The 15,228-nt window shown below is 49.2% G+C and overlaps 1 protein-coding gene across 10 annotated transcripts in view; it reads right to left on the bottom strand.

The window, feature by feature from the left end:
• svila (supervillin a) overlaps positions 1 to 15,228 on the bottom strand; it is a 100,831-nt gene that overhangs the window by 47,433 nt on the left and 38,170 nt on the right. For 9 of the 10 annotated variants that reach the window (XM_075452944.1, XM_075452939.1, XM_075452938.1 and 6 more), the window contains 6 exons: positions 14,518 to 14,635; positions 12,795 to 12,927; positions 3,681 to 3,734; positions 2,811 to 2,891; positions 2,378 to 2,434; positions 1,796 to 1,961 (listed from right to left, as the gene is read on the bottom strand). In XM_075452944.1, the coding sequence (XP_075309059.1) occupies positions 1,796 to 1,961; positions 2,378 to 2,434; positions 2,811 to 2,891; positions 3,681 to 3,734; positions 12,795 to 12,927; positions 14,518 to 14,635 (609 nt within the window). The remainder of the gene's footprint in view (positions 1 to 1,795; positions 1,962 to 2,377; positions 2,435 to 2,810; positions 2,892 to 3,680; positions 3,735 to 12,794; positions 12,928 to 14,517; positions 14,636 to 15,228) is intronic. The other variant, XM_075452941.1, reaches the window with a different exon arrangement.

Below are 15,228 nucleotides of genomic sequence, written 5' to 3'. Positions count from 1 at the left end.
TATTAAGCCGGAGTTACAGTTGACGCGTCACTCACGGCGCAGCCGACCCGTGACGTCAAAATGGTGTTTCAGGCCTGGTGCGTGCCTTGAACAGACGGCGCAGCGCGTTGTCGTGCAGTCGATGTCGTACGACGAACCGGATGGACCGATGTGAGACCAGGCTCAGTCAGGAGGTGCGTTTGTACAGCAGCTGTACGAAACTGCAGGGAAACAGCACAGGGAGCACGTAAACTCCCAAAACTGGTGCACAGAGATTGGCAGAACTTTGAGGAAAGAGGGAGAGTTCTGTAAGAATGTGTGGAAGAAGCTACGGGACAGATGCCTGAAGGCAAAGAAGACGGCAGAGACTCCAAGTGGTGATGCCGGGGGCTTCAGACCTTCACCTCTACTGACTGAATCATCTTGGCTCACGAACTTGGTGAAACACAGAAACACACGAAGCATTTCATCTTCCAGATGCTGCAGCAGCATCATTAATTACAGTGTTCCTGCTCTTCATTGTTTTCTTCTCCACTTTCGTGGTTGTAGAGTAGCGGTAACCTTCACGTAGCAGCGCCACCTCTGTGACGGAGAAGATTGCAACTACTGCCGCATCGACTGGCGCCACCGTATATAGCCGGCACGAAATCGTGACGTCATCAACACCGCTCGCGCTAGCAGACGCGGCAACCATGCTAGAGCCTTTATTCCAACAAGGGCAGTGAGGTGCCTCCCCAATAACAAACTCTGGTGACCTGAATAAGCTGTTGAACATCAAAAAGAAAGCCTTCAGGGAGGAAGACAGGAGTGTTAGACGTTGCATATTTTCTATAACTCTGTGGTAGCAGCATCAGAGCCAGAGACTCAGACTGAACAAACTGATGAAGAAGGCTGGCTCTGGAGCCCCGGGACCTTATTGTTCAAAGAAGAATGCTGCCAAAGTTGACGAATTTGAAGAACACCCTCTACATATGTTAATGTTGAAACAGCCCAGTTCGTTCAGTTTCTTCAGCTTCATTGCAACACAAAAAGATACAGGATGTCATTCCTGCCAGCAGCAATAACCAGAAACAAAGGCAGCTTTTTGGATCACCAAAAAAGAGAAATTAGTTTTTCATTTCATAAGATAGTTGAATGTTTCTGATATTTGCTACGTATTCCTGGTTATTACACATCTAGCTGTGATTTACCAGTATTACGATCAAAGCTGGAAAATAGGCACAGAAAACAAGTATGCATGTTTGAACTTTTGTTGTTAACTATATTAGGTTACAGTTTCGGAGATGAGAGGACAGTCCAGGGAATTTAAAGAAGCAAGAAGAAAACATGAATGATTTCTCATTAGGAACAATGAAAAGACAATCGCACCACCAAGAGAATCTGAATGCAATTTCACTTGGCTGTGATTTGGATCTGTACTGCTGGAACTGTTTTAAAGATGGATCAAATATTCACCCTGTGCGTTTCATACAGGCTGTACAGCATACACGAGGACAACCTGGAGAAACGTTCCATCATTCCCAAAGCTGGTATTTTCAAACGATAAAAACAATATACAACAGTTAACTATGTTGCTGTTACATTGAGGATGGATGCTTATACTCATGTCCTCATATCTATCTTCAACAATCTGACAGTATGACAGAAAAGGATCATTTTCCTCCAAGCACAGGCCAGTGGGCCAATGGGTTGATGAAGGAAATGAAGTCATTGGAGTTTTCAAGGTTGAGACGGAAATGTAGATCCATGTTGTAATGACTGAGTGCATTTCAGCTAAAATGGCTCCCTTCTGTGGAATGTGTGTTTGCCCTCTGACCTTTCTTCACCATCCGTGCAGCCACAGTGAACTGGGTGGAGTCGTTGGCAGCTCCGTGGCCCCTGGTCTTCCAGGCCTCCTCCCGAGCCACAATCAACTGCTTCCTCTCCTGGATGGACATGTGAGCCTCTACTGTCTGACTGTCCATCTCAGTCTTGGCTATTCTCTAAGAAAACAGGGAAGAATTGTTACAGTCGTAACAAGCCTGTAATGTCAGATGCATTTTGTGAATTAGTACTTTTCAAGCTCCTTTCTCCTAAGTGATTGTACTCAACTTGAGTAGTTTATTGATGAAGATTGCCCCAACAAAATGGAGCCAGGAATGCACCTTTTACTCCAAGTTTCTGTTTCTAACAGCCTCTCTTTATTTCAATTTAGAATGTTCCACTTTGAGAAGAAATCTGATCACCTCAAACCAGTACACACACATCGTCTGTATCCAACTGCACGTTTTCTCACTTAAGACTCTTTGTATTCAGGTTTAACTGACTGCTGCTCTTTTGGTTCTGATTTTCACTGAAGATTGTGTGGGTGTGCAAAGGCTGCCACGAGGGAGCAGGGGGAGTGGGAGAGGCAGGTCACCTTCCGTCTCCAGGGGTGTCTTTCATCCACCTGGATGGCTCTGGGAGATCTGGTGGCCTTCACAACCAGAGGGATGGATGAGGATAAAGAGATAAGGATGAAAACATGGAAGAAAATGACTAAACACAAGCTGCAGGGGGCTGCAATGCTGGCTTTACAATGAGAAGGCTTTGGCACTGTAAACAATACTACAGCAGAAGTGGATTTGGGATGGACCATAGAGCAGTCGGGATCATTCTGCGAGCAGTTCTGATTAAACACAGGGAATCAGCTGAAGAACAACGGGTTATTTAAAAAAGAAAAGCTGACACAGTCTCCAGAAAAATAAAAAGGTTGGGTTCCTAAAGTGTCAAATAGATTTCAGTTGGTTTAACACAGGAAGTGGGTAGGCAAGCAAGCCATACAAGCTGCAAGACCTGTTGCAAGCTCCTACCTGGCTGACTGCGTCATCAGGGGATGGAGTAGGGGATGGAGGCTCGGGAGGAGGAGAGAGAGGAGCAGCAAAGACAGGCTCCTGTAGAAGCCATAGAGAAAGGAAATATATCAAGAGAACAGAGGCTGGGAGTCATGAGAAACAAGGTTCCCTGCATAATGTCTCAGTGTTATATAATATCAAACTGTAGGAGTCAGTTTTAGAATTTTCTGTGAGCTGCTGGACAAATTCATCAAGTCTGAATAATGAGCAAAGTGGTGTCATAGTGATGTCATCGGTATGAAGTCAGTTTGGGGATGGAGACCAGAATTCTATACAGAAAGTCAGAATTCAGGTGTGGAAGCGTTCATTTATCTGTAAAATCTGTGTTATTCACATGTTAACGCTGTGAATGAAGAGGAAACACCAAGTAGAGCTGACAAGTGTGACCAGCTGTCTGGACTAAAGCAACAGCAGCTGGATTTTACAGCAGAGCAACTCTCCTTAGGAATGAGAAACAACCGGCAAATGAAAACCCGGTGGAGACAAATAAGAGTTAAGTCAGAAGAAAATGTGAAGCTGATTTAAAGAAGACAAAGTTCTGACACAGGAATTGATCTGCATCCCAAACAAAAAGAAACACGCCCACAAACGAGTAGCATCACTCCCAGCACCACCAAATGAATGCGCACACACACACACACTGAGCTGGATGTACATTGCTACAAACTGTATTCATCAAACAGCTTGTTTAGAACCAGAAAAAGAGTTATGTTAAAGTCTGATTGTCAGTCTAATTAAAACAGAGCCACCAAACAGTACAGCTGTGTGTGTGTGTTAGTGTGTTGTGTGTGTGTGTGTGTGTGAGCAGGGTTTGTACGATGGCCTTACCCATAGCTGGTCGGACACAGCGAGGTCACCAGTCAGCATCAGTGCTTCATCATCCTACAAAGAGCCGAAGAGAACATGTTCTGAAGGCTCTCAGGTCTCAGCAGTCATTTCATGGAGGGACCTAAATCCCACCTCACATTTTGTTTTTGTTTGTTTTTTTTTACAGTAAATTCTCCTTTGTTTTAGTTGATGGTAAACATCATGTCCCACACCCACCGGCTCTTATGAATGGGAGGATGAAAACAAGATGGACAACATCTACCGTCTTTCCCTGTGGTCAAAAAGCCTCTACAAAGCCGGCATGTCTGATCAAAGCAGAGCTGTGCCTGACCTAAAATCAGCCAAGATGAGACGGTCAGAGCTGTGGAGTGGACCTGGCCAAGCCTTGAGAAGCAGCTGGAAACAAAAGCAGCTGTGCTGAGGCTGAATACGTCTAAAAAGAAAGGTCCATGTACGGTGCACACCCTGAACCTCCCTGAGAGACACAGTCAACATGCAGAGGCAGATGTAAGCTTTATTTCTTTTAAAGATGAAGGACATGCAAAGAGGGAAGGTTACAGGCAGCCGAGTGACTGAATGGCACAGACTGCATGGCACAGACCGCATGGCACAGACTGCATGGCACAGCCCGAATGGCACAGACCGCATGGCACAGACCGCATGGCACAGACCGCATGGCACAGACCGCATATCACAGACCACATGGCACAGACCGCATGGCACAGACCGCATGGCAAAGACTGCATGGCACAGACCGCATGGCACAGACCGCATGGCACAGACCGCATGGCACAGACCACATGGCACAGAGCGCATGGCACAGACCGCATGGCACAGACCGCATGGCACAGACTGCATGGCACAGACTGCATGGCACAGACCGCATGGCACAGACCGCATGGCACAGACTGACAAAAGAAGCTTTCTCAGGACAAAAACTTCTACCATCTTGATGTCTGTGTGTAATTTAGGTAAAACCAAGTTTCCAACTTCATCATACTGTTCTTTGATCTTAAAACCAAAACACATCAAGTACTCTATTTTCAACCTCAATTCAACCTTCAATACAAATCAATCTGAAATGCTACACTCATCAGTTTGGCAAGTAAGCCAGACATGATGCAATGAGTAATCAATCGTATGAAATGGAAGCTTTCATATTACCAACAGTACTTACACCACAAACCAGCTCAACTATAGAATATGAATCTGTAAATGAATGTGCAAAGTGAACATGGTTTAATGAACTAAGAAACCGCCTTTTTCATAGTCCGCTTGATAATTATTTCACAAAACTCTGGGGACTATTCAAACATTCAAAAAGATTCCACTTCCAGCTCTTTTCATATAAAGTTCATTGTTATAAAATTGATATATTTCTTATTGGCTGAACCACACGACCACACAGACTGCGTCACATCAGGACGCAGATGGACTGTTTACCTGATCAGACTTGGCTCGACTCTTCTTAGGAGGAGCCACAGAGGCTGTGGCCTCATTCCGGCGCCTCGAGCACCTTGGGCGGGTCACCTTCCCAGACGGTGGAAGGTCACTGCCAACCTTGGGGCGCAATCGGGCCAGCCGAGTCACCCCCACAGCACGGGGCATGTAACCACAGTTCATGCACGAATTCTCTGATAGGGTCCCCACCAGCTGATCATGTCAAAGGCAGGCAGGGCACAGGTCGCCATCATCTGCCTGAAGCACGGTCCCACAATCCACACAACAGTGGGAGCCAGCCATGTTCGAAACTGACCCGAGTCCAACCGCAGGCAGAAAGAACAGAGGAGTTGACACTGTCAGCTACGTCCAGAATACAGGACAACAAACCAGAAACTGGGAGAGGGGGCGGAAACGCCGCCGTCACCAATTAAAGCAATCAAACTTAGATGCTACCCCAGGTAGCTCACTTCAAACCAAATAAGCGGTTAGCCAAAATCGGGAGAGGGGGCGAAAACGCTGCCTTCACCAATTAAAGCAACCAACCCAGATGCTACCACAGGTAGCTCAATCCACAACTGAATAAGCGGCCAGCTAAAATCGGGAGAGGGGGCGAGATTGCGCCTTCACCAATTAAAGCTCAGCACAAAATAATGAGATATTAGCTAAAATCGGGAGAGGGGGCGAAAACGCAGCCATCACCAATTAAAGCTCAGCGCAAAATAATGAGATATTAGCTAAAATCGGGAGAGGGGGCGAAAACGCAGCCGTCACCAATTAAAGCTCAGCGCAAAAATAGTGAGATATTAGCTAAAATCGGGAGAGGGGGCGAAAACGCAGCCATCACCAATTAAAGCAATCAAACTTAGATGGCACCACAGGTAGCTTACTTCAAAACCAAATAAGCGGTTAGCCAAAACCGGGAGAGGGGGCGAAAACGCTGCCTTCACCAATTAAGGCAATCAAACACAGATGCTACCACAGGTAGCTCAATCTGAGACAGAATAAGCGTCCGGCTAAAATTGGGAGAGGGGGCGAGACGCTGCCTTCACCAATTAAAGCTCAGCACAAAATAATGAGATATAATGAGATGGTAAACAGCTGATTGTCTAGCTGTTTTTTTGTGTGGACAGCTGATTGTTTAGTTCTGACCTGAACTACCTGTTGTAGCAGATGTGTTTTGTTTGCTGTAATTGGTGACGGCCGCGTTTCGCCCCCTCTCCCGATAGTAAACAGCTGAGTATTTAAGTTCTGAACTGAGCTGCCTGCGGTAGCTTCTGAGTTCTGTTTGCTTTGATCGGTTATGGTGGCGTTTCGGCCCCTCTCCCGATATTGAACAGCTGATTGTTCAGTTCCGAGCTGTGCTACCTGTGGTGGCGTCGGAGTGCTGATTCCCTTGATTGGTGACGGTGGCGCCTCGCCCCCCTCTCCCGCTATTTACCGGCTGATTATTCAGTTTTGCACTGAGCTGCCTGCGGTGGCATCTGTGTTTTGTTTGCTTGATTGGTGACGGTGGCGTTTCGCCCCCCTCTCCCATAACCAGCTGATTTTCCAGTTTTGAACTGGGCTACCGGTGGTAGCTTCTGAGTTCGTTTGCCTTAATTGGTGACGGTGGCGTTTCGCCCCCCTCTCCCGATTTTACCTGACGTCTCACTATTTTTTTGCGTTGAAGCTTATTTGGTGAAGGCTGCGTTTTCGCCCCCTCTCCCAACTTTGGCGGACGTCTCACTCTGTTTTGCGCTAAGATTTAATCGGTGAAAGCAGCGTTTTCGCCCCCTCTCCCGGTGGTAGCCAGCCACTTACTCAGTTTTGATAGCTTTAACTGGTGAAGGCAGCGTTTTCGCCCCCTCTCCCAGTTTTGGCTAGCCGCTTATTCAGTTCTGGCTGCTTTGATTGGCATTGAGCGTTATTTGGTGAAGGCTGCGTTGTCGCCCCCTCTCCCAACTTTCGCGGATGGATCACTCTGTTTTGCGCTGAGCTTTAACTGGTGAAGGCAGCGTTTCCGCCCCCTCTCCCCGTTCTAGCCAGCCGCTTACTCAGTTTTGGTTGCTTTAATTGGTGAAGGCAGCGTTTTCGCCCCCTCTCCCAGTTTTAGCTAGCCGCCTATTCGGTTTTGACTGCCCTGATTGGTGACGGCAGCGTTTTCGCCTCCTCTCCCGGTCTTGGCTAGCCGCTTATTCCGTTTTGTTTGCTTTGATTGGTGACGGCTGCGTTTTCGCCCCCTCTCCCAATTTTAGCGGACGCCTCACGCTATCTTGTGCTGAGCTTTATTTGGTGAAGGCAGCATTTTCGCCCCCTCTCCCAATTTTAGCCAGCTGATTATTCAGTTTTGAATAGCTACCAGTGGTAGCATCTGAGTTTGATTGCTTTAACTGGTGAAGGCAGCGTTTTCGACCCCTCTCCCAGTTTTAGCTAGCCGCCTATTCGGTTTTGACTGCCCTGATTGGTGACGGCAGTGTTTTCGCCTCCTCTCCCGGTCTTGGCTAGCCGCTTATTCCGTTTTGTTTGCTTTGATTGGTGACGGCTGCGTTTTCGCCCCCTCTCCCAATTTTAGCGGACGCCTCACACTATCTTGTGCTGAGCTTTATTTGGTGAAGGCAGCATTTTCGCCCCCTCTCCCAATTTTAGCCAGCTGATTATTCAGTTTTGAATAGCTACCTGTGGTAGCATCTGAGTTTGATTGCTTTAATTGGTGATGGCTGCGTTTTCGCCCCCTCTCCCGATTTTAGCTAATATCTCATTATTTTGTGCTGAGCTTTAATTGGTGAAGGCAGCGTCTCGCCCCCTCTCCCAATTTTAGCCGGACGCTTATTCTGTCTCAGATTGAGCTACCTGTGGTAGCATCTGTGTTTGATTGCCTTAATTGGTGAAGGCAGCGTTTTCGCCCCCTCTCCCGGTTTTGGCTAACCGCTTATTTGGTTTTGAAGTGAGCTACCTGTGGTGCCATCTAAGTTTGATTGCTTTAATTGGTGATGGCTGCGTTTTCGCCCCCTCTCCCGATTTTAGCTAATATCTCACTATTTTTGCGCTGAGCTTTAATTGGTGACGGCTGCGTTTTCGCCCCCTCTCCCGATTTTAGCTAATATCTCATTATTTTGCGCTGAGCTTTAATTGGTGATGGCTGCGTTTTCGCCCCCTCTCCCGATTTTAGCTAATATCTCATTATTTTGTGCTGAGCTTTAATTGGTGAAGGCGGCGTCTCGCCCCCTCTCCCGATTTTAGCTGGCCGCTTATTCAGTTGTGGATTGAGCTACCTGTGGTAGCATCTGGGTTGGTTGCTTTAATTGGTGAAGGCAGCGTTTTCGCCCCCTCTCCCGATTTTGGCTAACCGCTTATTTGGTTTGAAGTGAGCTACCTGGGGTAGCATCTAAGTTTGATTGCTTTAATTGGTGACGGCGGCGTTTCCGCCCCCTCTCCCAGTTTCTGGTTTGTTGTCCTGTATTCTGGACGTAGCTGACAGTGTCAACTCCTCTGTTCTTTCTGCCTGCGGTTGGACTCGGGTCAGTTTCGAACATGGCTGGCTCCCACTGTTGTGTGGATTGTGGGACCATGCTTCAGGCAGATGATGGCGACCTGTGCCCTGCCTGCCTTTGACATGATCAGCTGGTGGGGACCCTATCAGAGAATTCGTGCATGAACTGTGGTTACATGCCCCGTGCTGTGGGGGTGACTCGGCTGGCCCGATTGCGCCCCAAGGTTGGCAATGACCTTCCACCGTCTGGGAAGGTGACCCGCCCAAGGCGCTCGAGGCGCCGGAATGAGGCCACAGCCTCTGTGGCTCCTCCTAAGAAGAGTCGAGCCAAGTCTGATCAGGGCCTTTCCATGATTTGAGCGTTTGTCTGCAGAACTGGCAGAAGTGAAATCCCTTCTTCAGGCACGCCAGCTGGATCCTTCGATGGTTGGATTCTCTTCTCCACCCATGCCGGAGTTGGCTTCGGAGGTGGACGTGTTGTCTTTGGCTGCCGCTGCCCCTCACTTTAAGAGTGAGGAAGGGGCGCAGTCACTCACTCTCTTCGTCTCCTAGTGCAGCTGGTGGGTTGAGTGGCAGCTCTATGCGGGACGTCATGCATATGGCATTGAGGCAGCTGCAGTTGGACCTCCCGCAGGTGGAAGAGTCCGCTCCTGGAAGTGCCTTTTTCAGGCGCAGACGGGCGGAACTAGAGCCTTTCACGCCTCTCCACAGATGGTCGCGTGTTGGCGGCTTTACATGAGTCGGTTAAAGCAGGCTTGGATCTTATGCCTGGGGTTGAACCTGAGGTGGCCACACTATGGTGTCACCAGATGAGGCTCTGCATCGTGATGTGCCACAAACTCTGGCTGCCGCCCCATCAAGGGCCATGGGGACGGACGATGAGGCCACCAGGCCAATCGTCAAATTTTTTTCCCAATCAGCAGCTCAATATTGGGCTGCTCATGCTGGGGATCCAGGGGTGGTTCCCACCCTTGCCTCGGGTTACCGGCTACAATTCCAACGGCGGCGTCGCATGTCACGCCGGGTCAGGGTGACCATAATCACCGACCCGGTGTAAGCTCAAGCACTGGGCCAGGGGCTTTCTGCCCTCCTGGCCAAGGGGGCAATAGAGACAATTGATCCTCTGCAGCAAACCCAGAGGCTACTACTTTGGGTCCCAGGGGGACTGAATCGATATCTAAAGGTGCTGCCTTTTCACAGGCTCACGACGGCAGAGGTTCGTCAGACTGTTACGAGGGACGAATGGGTTCCCTCAACAGACCTGACGGATGAGTACTTTTCATGTACCTCTTGCGGCAGAGCATTGCCGTTTTTCTCCGAGGCCCCTGTTTGGCCTCTCTCTCTCCCCGAGGGTGTTCACTCGGAGTGTAAAAGCAGACCTTTCCCCCTGCGGAATGAAAGCTCTTCCATACCTCGACGATTGGCTTCTGCACCCCATCCCGGGCGCATGCTTCTCGTGATACGAGTCGTCTGCTTGGTCATGTGTCCCAGTTGGGCCTCCAGGCCACCTTGGAGGCGAGCTGCCTGACCCCATCTCAGACAACCACTTTTCTTGGGGTGTCTCCGTATTCACCTTCCATGAGGGCTTGCCCATCTGCTCAAGGGTGAACGATATACTCCGGTGGGTAAGTCGATTAAGGCTGGGCCGGCAGTCTCCGTACGTCGCCTCCCTGCGGCTACTGGGCAAACTGGCGCCGGTCGCTCGGGTTGTGCCCTTAGGTCTGCTGTCACTGCGCCCTAGCACATAACTGTACTGGAGCTGCGTGCTGTGCGCCTGGTTCTCAGACACCTTTTGCCCACCTGAAGGGGAAGTATGTTCTGATTCGGTCAGGCAACGCCCCTGCGGGCTACCCCCTCAACCATCGAGGTGGAACCAGGTCAGCGCGGTTTCTGGAAGTGTCCAGAGATCTCCTGGAATGGGCCTCTCCTCGCCTGTCCAGGGCGGCACAACCACGTCGCAGACTCTCTTTCCCGTCAGGCGACTGCTCCGGGAAGAGTGGTCCCTTCGCAGCGACTTAGTGCTCAGGATCTGGGGCCTCTTCGCCACAGAGGAATCGACTCGATGTCCTCGATGGTATTCCCTTAAGGGGGCATCAGGTGCATTGGGCCAGGATGCATTGGCTCATCCCTGGCCAAGGGTCCTCCTATATGCTTTTCCACCCGTCTCTGATTTGGCCTACTCTTCGGCGGGTTGCCGAGGAGGGCCACGAGAGGTTGCTAGGGGCTCCGTGTTGGCCAGCACGGCCATGCTTCCCGCTCCGGCAGGGTCTGTCACGGCATCCCATGGTGTCTTCCGACCAGAAGGGATTTTGCTGTCCCAGTTGGGACTACTATGGCACCTCAGTCCTCAACGCCTCCGACTGTGGGTGTGGTTGCTGGACGGCCTGTGCAGCTGCTGACGGGATATTTGGGTTCCGGTAGACGCACCCTTTTGAGTGCCTGGGCACCCTCGACTCGCCAGTGATGTGAAGACAGGTGGCGGCTGTTTTCCCAGTGGTGTTCTGCCCGCAATGGTGATCCACTCACCTGTGCAGTGTCCACTATCCTGGAGTTTCTCCAGTCTCTTCTTGATAGGGGCCGCTCTCCTTCAACACTTAAGGTGTAGGTAGCGGCGACATCATCTACTCATGCTGGCTTTGAGGGCTGTACCAGGGGGAGCCCTATTCCAGTTTATCTTTCTTGCGAGGTGCGCGTAGGTTGCACCCGCCGATGGTTCCGCGGGCACCAGTTTTGGATCTGCCCTTGGTTCTTAAAGCTCTGTACCACTCTCCATTCGAGCCTTTGGTACAGGCAGACCTCAGGTGGCTCTCATGTCAGACTGCCTTTTTTGCTGTCCTCTCTACGAGAGTCAGCGAGCTACATGCTCTTTCTGTCAGCCCCTCCTGTTTCAGATGGGGTACTGATGGCTCTGGTGTTACCTTGTGGCCAAACACTGCACTCCTGCCTAAAGGGTTATCTCGTTCTCATTGCAACCGGCCATTGAGATTGGCACGTTTTCAGCCTGTGTCAGAGGGAACAGCCGATGGGTCTCAGTCGTTGTGCCCAGTGGGGGCACTGGAGGCATACATTGCAGCCACTGCTGCTATACGAGGCTCAGATCAACTGTTCTTGTGTTACGGAGGCCCTGGGTGGGTTTTCCTCCTTCCAAGCAACGCCTCTCCCATGGGATCGTGGGCGTCATCTGCCACGCCTACGCTGCGGGACGCTGCTCCCCACTCGTTGGTGTGAAGGCGCACTCTACCAGGAGCGTCTCCGCTTCCTGGGCAGCCTTGAGTGGGGTCTGATGGAAGCAATATGTGCTGCGGCATCATGGGCTTCCCCGAGCACGTTCACCCGATTTTACGGGGTTAATGTGGCCTCCCCTCATCCTCTGGATCAGGTTCTGCGGCGAGGGTCCTCTGAGCCTTCTCAATGAGGTATTTGCTCTGGATTCCTCGTGACGCCGCTGGTATTAGTCATTCAGTGCTTTCAGCACCGCCCTCTGGCGGTCAGTAGGGATGAAATAGAACGAAAGTTACGTATGTAACTACGGTTCTATGAATCCCGGATGACCGCCAGAGCTTCTCTGTCACTCAGAATCCTTGCATTCCGCGAGAAGATTCTGTAGGAGCAGAGTGTCGGATGACACCAGGCTATATAGCCTCTGATTGATCACCCGACATGTCACAGGTGTGACTCTGTTGGTATTACTACTCGAATGGCGCATGCGCGAAGGGACATTCAGTGCTTTCAGCACCGCCCTCTGGCGGTCATCTGGGATTCATAGAACCGTAGTTACATACGTAACTTTCAATCCGGATGCTACAGTGTCTGAAGGAAAGAAATGCAGAGGATAGGTTGATGCAGTCCAAGAAGAAAACATGGGAGACAGACAGGAGGAAAGAAACAATCAGATCCAAACAGACAGACGAGAACAGCACACAGCCTCTCTGTTCTCATGGCAGCTTTATTCTGCACTCACATCCTGTCTGAGACTTCTCTGACTGACAGCTACATGCCAGCAGCAGAATATCTCCAGAGTCTTGTGAAATGCGACTGAAGGAGCTGCTGTATCACTTCTGTCTGTGTCAGAGCTCCTTTGGAAGGTGTTGAGCTAACAGTCAGATGTTAAGGAGGAGGTCAATTAGCATCCTGTCAACATGATATGAACGCAGCTCTTACTGCGGACTCCAGCAGCCCTGGTGAAGTGTTGAGTCAGTTACCTTCCTGTTGAAGCTCTGCTCCACCTCCCAGAGCTGAGTGTGCTGCTCGCCCACGGCAGCCTTCATCACTTCCTGCTGTTTACCGACCCTGTCCCTCCAGTCTTCCTCACCGCTCTTCTTTAACAAGGCGACTCTGAGAGGAACAGATAGGGGGGGGGGGGATCAGAACCGGTGCTGGACCTGACTGAGCTTCACTTACTGCCAAACCAACCAGCATATTAAAAGAAAAACACAGTGGGCTTAAGTGACTTTTACTTTGAACCTTAAAAGATAGCATTTGTAAAGGGAGTGGTACACAGCAAACCTTTTTTTCTTCACTTTGATGTCATATGGTCAACACCACTACTCTATGTGTGTGTCCATCACCAAAAACCAAGCTCTACAAATGATTTTTGATCTGCAGAAACCTCCCTTTAATTCAACAAGCAGGTTAATACTATAAGAAATAGACTTGTTGGCAGATGTTTTAGGACAAGTTTGATACAATCTCTCACGTTCCTACTTTAAAGACTGGAAAGAGGGGGAACCAGCTGCCTAAATGTTGATAGTTTTCATAGTTGCTGCATCTGTAAAGCTCACTATAACACAGCTCACTGAACACGTTAGATTTCAGTCTGTAAAGGAACGTGAGAACAAGCTGCAGTCCCATAGAGTTCTGTTTCTGAACCAGATGCAGTTTCTCTGAACCTCAGGCTGTCTGCGACCTTATCAACCATCCTGAGTGGATTTTCCACCGTGTTCAAAGCATGCACACATATAGTGATCAGTCCAATGTAGCATGATAAGCACAGACTGCAGTGTGGAGCCATCCATCCATGTGATGAGAGAAACCTTCCACACAGGGCTGCCAGGGTCAGTAAAGTGGAGCTGAACGGCACTGAATCAGGGACAAACAGACTGCAGATAGCTGCAGAGAAATGAGACAAACCAGAACCAGCTGACTCAGTGGGAGTGGGGGTGAGACGGTGTTTGACAGGCTTTAATAAAAACACCAACAGAAAAAGTTAAGGCCAGTGGGTGACTAATACCAAAGTAAGATCTGTACCTGAATGCACAGACAGTGTGGAAATCTAGGATTCCAAACAGGATGATTATAGAGCAGAACATGATGGACAACAGAGGCTAATCAGAGCTGGGAGGTCAGGGTGTTGCCAGGAGTGAGGGTACTTCCTGCCCCACAGCACCGGCTCCATGGGGCATCAGTCCCTGCTCCATCACATGCTTTGAATGTTGGAGCCATGCAAAGAGGACTTAGTGAATTGTGACAGAGGGGACACAAAGCCTTAAGCACAAGTTAACATGGACCTCCATTATGTCATCAATCAATGGGGGCCCAGATAGGCACTCAGTGTTTACCCATCTAACCAACAACCTGGACCAGTCAACATGGCATGACATAACTGGACTTATGTAAGGATGTGTTTGGAAATCAAATAGCTATTTCTGGCATTTTCATCAGATCCGTTTTTTTTTTAGTAATATAAAGCCAGGCCAATATGCTTCATGAAAAAAGTGAACTCACCCCATCTTATCCCAATGATGGCATTTCCCATCTCCATCTAACCCCCTCCAGCAGCACATAAAAGCCACTCTTTCTCTTCATTCAGTCTCAGATTCGTTTCTTTCCACAAGGCGAACATTTCAAGCCGAGCTGCAGGAAGTGGCATGCCACTTAAATATTTGATATCATTAAAGATTAGCAGTAGAACCCCAGCACGCTCACCTCTGTTTGATGGACATGTGTCGGGCCGTCATCATGTCACTCAGCTCGTCTTCCTGCTCAGACTGAAGCGAGCGTTCCACTGCTGGAGAGGATTCTCTGGATGCTACCACAGCAGACTCTGAGTGTACACACAGAGGGAGTCAAATCAATACGTGGACAGAAAGTTTCCATGGGGGATTGGATGTTCTGCTCGGAAATGGCTGAGGTGAAAAATACATTCTGCAAAGACTTGTAGAAAAGTACAATGGTTCCTTTGGCACAGCAGAGTCAGCAACACAAAGCGGTGTGGTCACCAGTGGTCACGTATCAAATAAGCCACACTGCAGATGTTCTCCGACACTGAGACGATCCAAGAATATATTTCTGCTCAGACATAAATATTAAATATTGAAAGCCAATTTCGTTCTTAAGGCAGCACATTTCTGAGAGATTTAATTCAACCCATCAACAGAGAGGAAAACATTAATCATGTTGGCCTATGATGAACATTTACATGCTATAACCATAAGCAGTGTTGAGCTACAGTTACGCTTCCTTAGTTTAGTGTGTTACACAAACATCCACTCTGTGGATGGGACACATGGAAGGTGTTATTCTAACTGCTAACAACGTAACATCAAAGCTAACACTGAAATGTCTACTTAGCCACACAAAATGAATGAATACAGGACATTTGTTTTGATGTAAAAAGAGTTTTTCCAGGAACAACAG

The sequence above is a fragment of the Odontesthes bonariensis genome, chromosome 20, assembly GCF_027942865.1.
Source record: "Odontesthes bonariensis isolate fOdoBon6 chromosome 20, fOdoBon6.hap1, whole genome shotgun sequence".
Classification (NCBI taxonomy): Eukaryota; Metazoa; Chordata; class Actinopteri; order Atheriniformes; family Atherinopsidae; genus Odontesthes; species Odontesthes bonariensis.
Note: the sequence above shows the minus strand (reverse complement) of the source record. Positions and strands in the feature narration are given on the sequence as shown.